The following is a 12,862-nucleotide window of genomic DNA, read 5'->3' as shown; positions in this document are numbered from 1 at the left end:
GAAAACAGCATAAAATTCGAGTGCAATTCTGTAATTTATTTAATCCATATTGCTAACTGGGAAAGGCAGCTTGCCACAGATGTAAAGCTATGGTGGCTTGCTCTCAGAATCCCGCGAGGTTTTCTGAGAGTCAGGGAAACGCTTCACACACACACACACACACACACACACACACACACACACACACACACACACACACACTCTGCCATTCCCAACCAGTTTTACAGAAGATTCAAGGGCCTGGGAAATGCTTATCTCTCCCTCCCTTCCTCCCTCCGTGTGTCTCTCTCTCTCTCTCTCTCTCTCTCTCTCTCTCTCTCTCTCTCTCTCTCTCTCTCTCTCCCATTCAATGGCGTGCCTGAAGCACTCAAGCAGTCTCCAGCATAGTGGGCGCTCAGAGGCGGGGGAGCTGTTGTTCTTCATCAGCAGTGTGTTGTCCTTGATATTGCGGATCCTACCCTTCCGAACTGGGTGACACAAGACAAACCCATTGGCCTCTATTTGATCATTGGCCAGATGACCACTGAAGTCTTTTCTAGCTAAAAAATTTTAAGCATGGGGTCAGGGCCAGAGCACTTGATGAATCTAGTCTCCCTGTGTGTCCCTGTAAAGAAGTGTTCTCACCTGAGTGAATAATAGTGCACAAGAGATGCCTGGCTGCTCCAGCTGCTGCGGCTTCCAGATCTATGCCAGGCACTAGTGGTGTTGTTTTCCAGCTGATGGTGCCCAGCAACTCAGGAAAGGTGCAAGGGGCAAAGACAAGAGGCTCCCCACAAGACATACAAGAAGAGACATTGCTGGGCTCCGCTGCAAACAAGGGGGCAAATGGGGCTTTTAATGTAACTAACCTACTCTTTAGCATCGGTCACCATTGATAGAATAAACACAATAAATGCCGCCCCCTGCCCCCAATTCTGTGCTTTTCTATCAGGATACCTCCTGGATTACAGGATGTGATTACCTCTCACAGCTGAAACGAATTGTTGCCACTACAGAAAGGACCATTATTGTCTGGGATTATAAAGCTCAAGGGAGCAGCCAGGTAACTGTGCCAAAAGAAATACTCAAAGAAGCGAGATTGTCTTTTCCATACCGGTAGGATACTAGCAATGCCCTTTCTCTATTATAGGTAAAATGAGAGTATTTAACTAAATAATCAAGTTCTGCATTAACATTCTATAAGTCTAGTAAAAAGGGAGCATTCTTTCCATTTGCTGTGTATTTAATTTGAAGGTATTGTTTTGTTTTCTTTTTTGTTTTGTTTTGTTTTTGAGAGAGAGGCTAATTCCGTTCTTTTATAGTCTTCTCTAAATCCAAGTATTAGCATTCTACTTACACTCATGCTATCACGTTCAAAGCTTTTCTATCCACTCCAGCTTCTTTTGGTAAGAAAATTACCAAAATCAAATGCCTAATTCTGGTAAAAAAAAAAAAAAAATCTAGTGGGGCAGACGTGAATGTTAACCCTTTTGGTGGCTGAAATGTTACCACTTAACCGATTCACAATATTTATTGAGCATTTGCAGGTACATAGAAGTAATGACCATGTTCCCTATGTGCTAACAATTCAGTCTTGAGGGATCTCATGAAAGAATATGATATAAAGGTGCCGAAAATTATATGGTAAAATGGAACAAGTGCAATAGGGGCTCAAGGAGGCGGGAGGTTATAAAAAAATGCCCGCAGGAAGCAGGCTGATTTGAAGGACACGGAGCATTAAGAAATACTATAACCTTCCTTCGTGCCACACTTAGTCATGGTGAAAAACTAAGCTTCTAATGCTTGTCCACAATGTTGTAACCAACTAGGGATGGCACGATGATTTTTAAAAAGGCAGCTGCTTGCTTAATGTACTTTACTATGTGATGTGTCCCTGTCTCATGTCCTGTCATTTGATTGCAATTTCTTCTTATTTCAGCTCTCTCCTGTTTTCGCTTTCTTTTCAATCCCATGGAAGCCTCCAGTTCCTTAAAAGTATCGTCTTCCACACTTGAGTCCCCATCCCTCTTCTCTCCTTCCTTTCCCACCTGCTCCCACTTGGGGTGGTCATCTGGGCAGAAGTCTTCCTCACCCTGTATCTCTACCTTCCAAACTCTCATCCTGATAGATGCTATTGCCCCTCTCTGTGCTCCTTCACAGAGGCTGAGCCCTGAGGGGAATACATACAGCCACACTGCTTGGCATTACTCTAAATTCAAGGTCTGCAGATGGGCCTGAGTGCTCAGTGGCTTCTGTCAATCTCTTTTTTGTGCTTGCCAACTCACTTCCCATTCCTGACATGTATTCCAAAATTCCATTATTCTTTCTGGCCCTTTCCTTTTCCGCTAATGAACTTGTCCCTATTTTCCTGAGAAAGCTGAGTCTCTGAGGCTTGCCCTCTTTCAATTCTGCTTCCTGTTAATACTGCCTTACAAATCCAAGATGGGGACACTCACAGTATTATGTCAGAAATTCTCATCACTACTGAACCAGAGGGAGGGAGGGACCTCACTCTTTTCCCCACAAAATACCCCAAAACACAATGCTGTGCTCACAGTGAGTGTTCACTAACATTTACTTGGTTAATTTTGTTTTCTTTCCAAGCCCCTTTAACACTCTGGGAGTCTCTAAAATGAGAAACATCAGAAGTAAAACTTTAATTAAATCACAGGGAACATATATAATTTCATATTTAGAGCAATGTAATAATAACGTACTAAAAGCATTGTTCCGTTTCTAGGAAAACTATTTTGTCATAAAACCTATGGATCACTGCCTCCTGTGTGTGTGTGTCGTGTCCCTGCCCAACCAGTTCTGTCGAGATGACATCCTCTTGGGGGATGACGGCGGTTTTGTGAACAAATACACAGTAAACAGTGATGACTTTGGACTGAGGCAGGCAAAATCCAAAAGAAAATCACAAAGTCAGGTCTTAGAGTCAAAGAACTTTAAAAGGTAAGAGTATGACATGGGTAGTTCAATTGTTTTAATGCAGACATTTTTCTCAAGTTTTTATATAGTGAAAACAATGTGCCAAACCCCTGATAAAGATTTGAAACACAAAACTGAACAAGAAATATCTCTTACATCAAGGAACTTCCAATATAATAGGGAAGACAGACAGGAAAATCAGCAATTGAAATTCCTATTCTAAGTGCTATTGACAATTAAAATCTATTTTCCACATCCCACCCCTTCTACTAGTCTTGAAGTGACTGCTTTATGTCCATAGTTGTAGGGCTTTGGTTCAGCTAGACTTCAGGCGAATTTCAGTGATGTTGTTCTGTAGTTTAGTTGTGATTTTGATATGGTCATTAAAGAGAGGAGGCCTGCACAGCACTTACCTACCTTGCCATCTTGACTGGAAATCTCTCACAGGGTTATTTCTAATAGTAAAATATTAATATCTAGTGTCCAATAATAGGGGATTTATTAATTTAAATGATTAATAATTTAAATAATTCAGATATCATATAAATGTAGACTATAATAAAATATAATGTAATGTGAATATTTACGTATTTTATAAATGTCATATGTATAATACATTTATAGGTAAAATATACACATATTTTAAAATATATCTAAAAAATATTTAAGGTATCAAAGGCATTCAATAAACCATAGTATTAGAGAATGCCATGCACCCCCATGAAATTATGTTTTGGAAAATATTTAATAATATGGATAATGTTCATGTATAATGTTAACTAAAACAACTTTTAATTTTTTATGTATGTATGAATCCATTTTTGTAGAAAAACACATAGATGTATACGTGTGTGTGTGTATGTGTATTTCTACTTAGAAAAATATTGAATGTATATATCCCAAAATATTAACAATGATTCTCTATGGGACCTCAAAGAGATGATTTTTATTTTCTTCTTTATGTTTTCCTACTTTCTAAATTTTCAAAATGAAAATTTTAAGATAAGAAAAAACAAATATATAGGATTGTACTTTGTTATTAATATAACACATACTATCCCAAAGGTAAGAAAATAAAAGCTTCAAAATTCGGGATCATATTTTGTTATTAATGTAGCAAATGTTTTATCTCAGAGTTAGAATATGCAAGTAAAAGCTCATTACGACTGTTACTACAATGGAACTAGCCCACTGCTGGAACCCGAAGAACAACACAATCATTAAGTATCTGGCTCCATTTTCCACCATTTGTGTATGAGTGCTATTATTTAGTTCCACCAAAGTAGTAGACTCTGGTGGGGAACTGCTCTATATACTATCAAGCATTTCATTCCAGGTATGATAGGTTCTTAGAATAGACTCTGAGACATGAATCTTCTCTTTACTGATATGTCAGAAAACCTGTCAGACTGTCAGGGCCTGTTTTCCATCCCTGTTTCTATTAGATATATTAGAAATAGGATGAAGGATCTGAGGAATTTGAGGAATCTGAGTCCAATTAAATGAGTATTAATTCACATTGGTTCTTTTGGGTGATTATTTGCATGTAAATGATTTAATCAGGTGGATGACCATGCACATGATTTAATTGTTCAGTATTGAAGGGTGTATATATAGGTTGAGTGTTGAGGCATTTTGTTACACCAAGAGATCTTCAAGCCAAATAGAATGAAAAGTAGTAAGCCCAAAGCAATCATTAAATTCTGGAGCCATCATTAAAGTTTTCCTGCAGTTGATATCCACACAATTCATTCATATTGAATGGGCAGGGGTGGGAGTGTGGGTAGCAAACACTGGTATGCAAAACACTGTACAAATGAAAAAAAGATGTAGACGTCATCGAGTTCAAAATGTAACACAGGCTGGCATGTAAAAAGAAATCTTCCTTTCTGCTGTGTTCAATACCATATTGTCAAACTTTGCTGCCTTGAGTATAAACATGTCTATTCCTCAACTAGACTCTAAGGAACTTTGAGACAATATTTTTACCTTAATCATCTTTATTTCCTTGGTATCTGGGATACAGTAGGTGCTCAATGAATCGTTGTTAATGAGGATACAAACATAAAATGAGGACATAACATCATGAAGACTGTTTCTTACAGGTTAACACAAGAATTTTACAGCAGAAGTTTTGGCCTCTAAAGCCAAAGCTCTCCCTCAAATGTCCTGTATACTGGTGAACAAGCCATGACAAGGAATGTAACAGCTATCCTAGATCCAGCTTCAACAGTTATCTGGGATTATAAATCTCCCGGTTCTTCAATTTTGAAAGAATTCACAGAAATATAATATCATAATAAAATGCAATATCATAAAAGACATAAAACAATATGAAATGGTTCTTCATTTGGATGACCAGAAGGTTTTTCCAGTAAAGTGAGGAAAATAGTGCCAATATTAGACTGAGATTCTTCGATATTATTCTTTAATTCTGAAATTATAGCTCAAAATTTGATGATAATCTTTTATTTTTTTCTAAATAAGCTAGGTCATGAAGAGTTAATTACACAGTTAAACTGGGGATAATTTATAGGATGGTATTATATATGCAGGCTTTACCCCAGTTTGGTTGCAATTCGTTCAAGTCAAAATGAAATGCCAATAGACACTCAACATGATGTGTTTGTATGTCTAATATAACCCCCTCTTTTTTCTTTTAATTCCTAGTATTAAAAGGAAGCTACATAATGACTGGGTTATGAAAATTAGATATATTTCAGCCCTAAATTGCTTTGGATCCTGCTCCTTAGACAGTGTTCATTCACTAGTTTTGGACTCTCTGAAGAGACTTGAGGATAATTTGTAAGTACGATAGTTTATATCCAAGAATATTCTGTGACTTTCAGGCTTTTTATAATTGATAAGCCCTTGGCAGCCTCAAAGCGTTCAAACTGGTTTTTAGAAAAATCAGATGTTAATTATTCCATTTATTTGACAAATTAATTAGATTTTCAGAAGGAACTTGAAGTTATTTGTGCAAATCTTAACATGATGGGTCCTGCTAGTGGCAATTTTGCTCGTTTGTTTGTGGCTATATCATATAATCTATTGGAATAAATCAATACAGGTATATCAATAGCTATATTTTCCAAATATAGTCCTATTGGTAAAACTATATACTTTTTAAATCTATATACTTTAAAAACCATTCTTACAGGTCAATTGTGCTGACTGTCTGCAGCACGCTCATCACATTTCATGTGTAATAACTACACAAGCTGGGCTTTCTTATAGACAGCTGACTTTGAATAGCATGGTTAAATATTAATTAATAACTATTAATATATAGCAACTATATATGTTAATAGTTATCTTAATATGTGGTGATAGTATATTAATATAGAGTAACTATTAAACAGCTATTATATTTTAATTTTCAGTTTTAAAAATTCAGTAAGATATATGCCACAGATGTGGGTAAACCTCAAAAACCTCATGCTAAGTGGCAGAAGCCAGACACCAAAGGACTGCATATTGAATGATTCCATTTGTCTAACAAGTCCAGAAAAGGCAAATTCATAGAGACAGAAAGTAGATCAGTGGATACCTAGCAGTGCTGGTGGGAGCAGGGGTCCCGAGTGGGCAAAGGGAACTTTCTGGAGTGGTAAAAATGTTCTAAAGCTTATTGGGGTGATTGCTATCCAACCCTGTAAGTTTACTAAAAATAATCGAGTTATAGACTTACAAATGAGTGAATTTTATTATTGTCTATAAATTATACCTCAATAAAGCTGTCTTTTAAAAATGCTTGAAACTTCCCGTTTCCAGTTTGGCATGTAAAACATTTGGAAGTCAGCGCTCAGTCCTAACAATGGACACATATTTTTCCCTTATTTAGAAAAAGATGAAAACGTTTATCTTAGCATGTAACAAATTGCACTAAGAAGTGAATTAAAAACTTTTTTTACGGCAATTTAAAAACAATTTCATTTCTTAACACCAGATCTGATTTCACAAATATCATTTGTATGGCATAATTAATTGCAGAGTTTCACTTAGTTTTTGTAACATAATTAACTGCTAGTAATTACAGTCTGGCCCTTTAAAGGAGTGCATTTCTGAAATATTTAACTAAGAAATAGATGCAACTTTACTTTTAATTTGATCTTAGATTATGTTGGCAATTCATGATTTATATTTTTATATTTTTATTACATTTATAACCATAAATAAACACTGCAAAAGCATATGCAAATATAATATGCCCTTGTGGTCCTATAGAAGATATATATTCTACTCAACAACCAGAAAAAGGATTGTCATCTCCAGGATACAAAAATGTACTATCATATTTTTAGCAGCACAACTGTTTCCAGTACACTTACCAGGGTAATTCTAACAGTCAATATGGCAACCAGAAAGCTATACAGGTCATGTAGTTCAGCCTTTAACCCAGAGTGTATCAATTATTCAACAAATATTTACTAACTCACCATGTGTTAAGAACTGAGGATGATACAAATATGTTTAAGTTATGACCTTTGCCTTTAAATGTTTAAGATCTAAGTGGAAGACAGGAAATACAAACAGAAAATCAGTATAATGCTGGAGCCAGATCCTATCAGCTCATGAGAGCTTAGCATGACTGCTAAGATTTCAGGAATTTGTCAAACTTGTTTAAACACTGCCATCATTAAAAAGTAAATTACAAAGCTCACAAGTCAATTATATTAAAAACAAAGGCAATAAATACTTAAAACTCATCACTTCCTATTTATTTTACTACATTTTACTATTACCTATGTTTTTGAGGGTATTACGTCCTCAAGAACATAGAAATACTATATAAAGATATACAACTGTATATCTCTTCCCAACTACGTGTTCAGAAATCTCACATTGCTAGTTTGATATCAGCCATGGTAGGACTATATGTACCATGGAAAACAGCAAATGCTGTAAGCCAGTGACACTTCCGCACCCCCCACTGCCCTGGCCCCGGCTGAATATTAAGCACGTACCATCACACTACAGGATAGGAAAAAAGTAATTGAGTGGGAGTGGAGTGGATAAATAGTCACATTAAAGAAATGGCATTTACAAAGGTAAGGAAGTGGAAAAGAAGATAGTGAGTACTAGAAACTGTAAGTGGGTCAATATGATTGGAGTACAGAAAGGGAGAAGAGCTGGGAAAGATGAGGCCAGATGCACCAAACATGAAAAGACCTGCATACCACACTAAAGCGTTCACATTTTAAGCTGCAAGCTACGGTAAGCCTTTGAATGCTTTAGACAGGAGAGTGGTAAAATATGTGCTTTGACAGATCACCTTAGCAGCCAGGTGTAGAATGAAGAGGGGAAAAGGTAAATTGAAGAGAGGGAGACCACTGGGAAACATGGTACTCGTTTAGAAAACAAGTGTTGGAAGTTTTCGCTTAACCAGTGGAAGTAAGGATGGAGAGAGAACAGATTCTTATATAACTTAGAAGAATTGGCGACCTACTGGATGAGAGCAATAAAGGAAAGAGGAATCTAAGTTTCATTTTTCACTCTCAACACTATTTATTGTGTGCCTATTATAGACCAAAAAGTGTTCTAAGAAGTGCTACAAGGTTATATATAAAAGAAATTAACTCTCTCCTCTCCTGGAGCTCATATTCTAGTAGGAGAGACGTATAATAAAGAATCAAACACACAATATAAGGATGCGATGGAAGTGCAGTAGGGTTATGGGACAGAGAGGGATGGGAGGCAGTAGCTCTGACGGGATAGTCACGAGATGCTGATCTAAGGAGGTAACATTTGAGCTGAGGTCTGATGACGTGAAGAGCAAATCATGCAAATGTCTAGGAGAAGCGTTAGAGCAGGACAAGGCTGCCTGGTTTCTGGTTGAGGACCGTTCGCATGGCTGTGCTATTTACTAAGACAGAGGGAATATAAGTGAAGGAATAAGTGTGTGAGGGAGCAAGTGAGTCATTTCAGCCACCTATTGATCCTCCAAGTGGCTTTGGGCATGTTATATCTGAACCCAAATAATCTCATTTATGAATGGGAATAACATAATACCAACTTTCTTAACTCACAGGATATTTGTGCTGCTCAAATAAGCCGAGATGGGTGAAAGTGTTTGAAAATTGTAGAATGCTGTAACAACTGAAAGTATGATTATTTGTTATAGACATTTGAGTTCTTTCATAAAGAATGGATTTTTAAAGTACTTTGATTTCCATATGCTGTCAAAATTCACAGTCATAATAAATACTCCAATACTGGAGAGAAGGAAAGGCACGAATCTTTCCTTTGGGAACAAGTTGTAGGGCCAATATACCTTTTCCCAAGCATTAGGATCTGCTAATTAAGTGGTTTTCAGTGAGGTAGTAGTCTTTTGTATCTCATTCAGATTGGATAACCTTTTTGTCAGGGAAAATATGCCCTTCAACTATCATGATTCTAGGCAAAGCTAATGGTTTTGTTTGTTTGTTTGTGTTTTGGTGGAGTAACTGCAGGAGCAGAATGCATTCGTTACTCTCTCACACTCTTATTTTATTCCTTTTAACCCTTGTATCCCATTCCATTTTCACACACACACACACACACACACACACACACACACACACACACTTACAGGCAAGCATTGTATTGGGTTTAATATATCCTTTTGTTTATATGTTTCCTTCAAAATATATGCTTGTATGTATTTTTAATTTATGTAATAGTATTGCAGGGCATTTAAATTCCTACTCTCCATAGTGTTCCATAGATGTGGTACTTAGTAGTTGTAAACACTTCGATTATCTAGAAGGATTTATTTTTTCAACTAGCCCGTACTTTCTGCTTTGCTCTGAAAAGCATTGGTTCTGCAATTGTCAGGAGTTTGTCTTTGAGCCCAGTTTTGAGCTTCCTAGTATTTTTCCGTATCTCTTGGAATTTGGCTGATGATACATTCAGTCCAAGGGAGTCAGGAAACTGTAAAATAAAAACACTCAGGCCACCTCAGCAAATGATGGTCATTGATCTATTCAGTCAGATTCTGACTAAGCTTTTCAACCACTTCTTTGGGCCAATGTCCTTGTAAATCTAGAAGCTAAAGTGAGTTCTCAGTGATTCAGTGTGATCATGTTTTCCTGAACCACCAGTGCCATTGGAGAATTATCCGAGTAGGAGGGGAGTCGGGTCCACTCCATCCCTAGATTCAGCATATTCCTATTTCTGTAATTTCCTAGAATGAGTCTTCAGCTGAACCAGATGAAACTGCATTTATAGTAATATGTAACCAGCCAGCTATTAAAATGGGAGCCAGCACAGCTCCTGAGAAGGCTGGAAAAAATACTTATCTCAGAAAATTTCTATTTCAATCACTTCTCGGCCTTTTGGCTAAGATCAAGTGTAGAAAATTTCTATTTCAAAAATGATTATTATTCTGGTTATCATTTTGTATGATAATTTCACAGACAGAGTTTTGTACCAGCAAGAAAACGAGCACCTGCAATTAATTATGCCATGTAAAGCCTGTTGGCCTGTTTGAACCTTGAACCCTTCGAGAGCTTGACAATTTCGAAGAAATGAGCTGATCACTACTGGGCATTGCTTTTTATCGGTTGCCCAACTCAGAGGCAGATTATAATATCAGAAAGGGTATAATGTCCTCAGTAGGGCTGTTCTGGATCCAGACAGAACTGGGTTTTGTCCTAGCACTAGTTTTATGACCATTGAACATATTAGCATTTAGCGCTTCTTAGCCTCAATTTTATCATCTTTAAGTGGGAGTGAACCTTATAGTCTTCTGAAATTGACCTAAGTTAACGGCACAGAAAGTACCTGACTTAATTTTGGGCACATAGTGCTCAATAAATGTTTTAAGTGCCTCTTTTTGTTTCCTTAATGAAGATACTGAAAAGTATTTTAAAGAAAAGCAGAATTTGAATACTGAAGACAATAGGTGGAGCAATTATAGACCTGTATTGCTTTGGGCTTCATGTTTCTGCATCTGGAACAGGAGACAGAAAACCCCAGGGGCCAAATCCATCTGTTTTTGTAACATCTGCAAACTAAGAATAGCTTTTACATTTTTAAATGGTTGGAAAAAATCAAAAGAAAAATAATATATCATGACCTATAAAATGTATATGAAATTCCAATTTTTTGCTCAAAAAGTAGTATGGGAACACAGCCATGCTTTCTCATTTATGTATTATCTAGGGCTGTTTTCATGCTACAACAACAGAGCTGAGTAACTGTGACAACAGAGACTGTAGGGGAAAGTCTAAAATATTTATTATCTTGTTCCTTAAAGCAAAGGTTTGCCAACTCCTCATCTAGAGTTTTCCATGGCATTCTCTATTGCCCTTTTGGAATGACACCTGATAATCCAGAGGGAGGACCACTTTGAAAAAGATGCCTTTACCTGAGGCATCCCGAAATTTCTTACTTCACATCATCAAGAAGAAACTAAAAATGCTTTCTTCCTTGTCCGCTACCCTCACTCCCAACAACTTCCTCCAGGACCAAGGGGAGAAAAGACAGAAGGACACACTGCTTGCTCAATGGGCCTTGTTTTTAGCAAGCACACAATCCCCCTGGAATGCCTTCATGTCTGGGTATCATCTTACATTCAGTAGACAACCCCAATCATGTAACATGTGTCCCCATGGAGTCCCCTCTTGACCTTCCATCTGATGACCCGGCTTCCCTCTCTAGATGAGAGCTTGCACATGTGTAACAACAGGAAAGAAAACTGAGCTGAAGTCTGCTGTACTTCAGGCAGGGTCTTTTGACAGTAGAGTGTTTTGTTTGTTTGGTTTTCTTTTCATATTTTGAAAAACTTCTTGAAAGATGTTTCTTTTTCAAAAGTGCTACTATATCAAGAGTCCCAGGAAAAAAATCCAGAGGTAACTTCCCAGAATCAATACATTTCTGATCTATGTGACTCTGGAAAATGGTATTGTCAACTAGGTGTTTGTCCCTTCAGGGTGTTCAAATATTTATTGGGAGTCTTCTATATTCAAAGTCCCATGGTATCTACATTTTATTACAGAATAGATGACATGAGCCAACATATATACTAAAATTTTATGATAGATATGCTATATTCCTTAAGAGAAAATAACATGGTACTAGGAGATAAAAATAATACAAAAGACATTATTTAGTTGTTGTGGGAGGGAGGGTGGAATCCAGCAAAGGCCTTTATGAGAAAGTCACATTTAAGCTGACACCTGTAGGAAGATGGGTGTTTATGTGGTTAAGGCTCTGGGAGAAGAACATCTTTGGCTTGTGCAGAAGCTCTTGAGGAGGAAAAAGCAACGTGCAGCCAGAAAAGAGGTTGATGAGAGTAGCATGGCTGGATCATGAAGTGGGGGAAGAGGAGGGCATGGGATGAGCCCAGAAAGGTGACAAGGACTACGTGGGTCATGTAAGCCTGATGAAGGAATCTGGCTCCTCTTAGAGCTTCGGGAAGCCACTGGAGAGAATGACAGGATCTAATTCATGTTTTACGCAGATCACTCTGACTGTAGCATGACTTGGGTAGGAAAGGGGAAAGAAGAATGGGCTATAGTGGAAACTGAGAAGTTAGCAGTTTATTACAGTTGTTCTGGTAAGAGAGGATGGAGGGTTGAACCAAGATACTGAGGTGGGAATGGGAAGAAGTGAGATTTCAGGTATTTTTTAGAGGCAAAATCAACAGGACTTGATAGAAAGTTGGATGTGAGTGGTGAGAGAGGAGAAAGTGTCCAAATGTGTCCCTGGCATATGTGCTACCAAATGGACTCACTTAGCCAACCAGTGTCCTTTCTGATTAAAACATGATGTATCTCCGCCCATCCTTAGTCCCAGCAACAAGCACGGAACAAAGGTGGAGGGCTGTATTTTTTTTCTTAAGTAGAAACAATACAAAGTACTGTGCTAATATCACCACAATATGGAGTAAATATTATGGATTCTGCAGGTCAGTGAGGATTTAATAATCACATACTTTCTGTGGGTAAATGGATTTTATAACCAATGAGAA

General features: G+C 37.4%; 1 protein-coding gene across 1 annotated transcript in view; it reads left to right on the top strand.

Annotated features, from left to right (window-relative positions):
* The window catches only part of WDR64 (WD repeat domain 64), a gene marked incomplete at both ends in the record, with an annotated part of 83,094 nt that overhangs the window by 14,869 nt on the left and 55,363 nt on the right, over positions 1-12,862 (top strand). The window contains 3 exons of the mRNA XM_081039414.1: positions 932-1,042; positions 2,720-2,934; positions 5,581-5,715. Of these exons, the coding sequence (XP_080895540.1) occupies positions 932-1,042; positions 2,720-2,934; positions 5,581-5,715 (461 nt within the window). The remainder of the gene's footprint in view (positions 1-931; positions 1,043-2,719; positions 2,935-5,580; positions 5,716-12,862) is intronic.

The sequence above is a fragment of the Rhinolophus hipposideros genome, assembly GCF_964194185.1.
Source record: "Rhinolophus hipposideros genome assembly, chromosome: 26".
NCBI lineage: Eukaryota > Metazoa > Chordata > Mammalia > Chiroptera > Rhinolophidae > Rhinolophus > Rhinolophus hipposideros.
The sequence above is the reverse complement of the archived record's forward strand: the minus strand, read 5'-3'. Positions and strand labels throughout refer to the sequence as shown.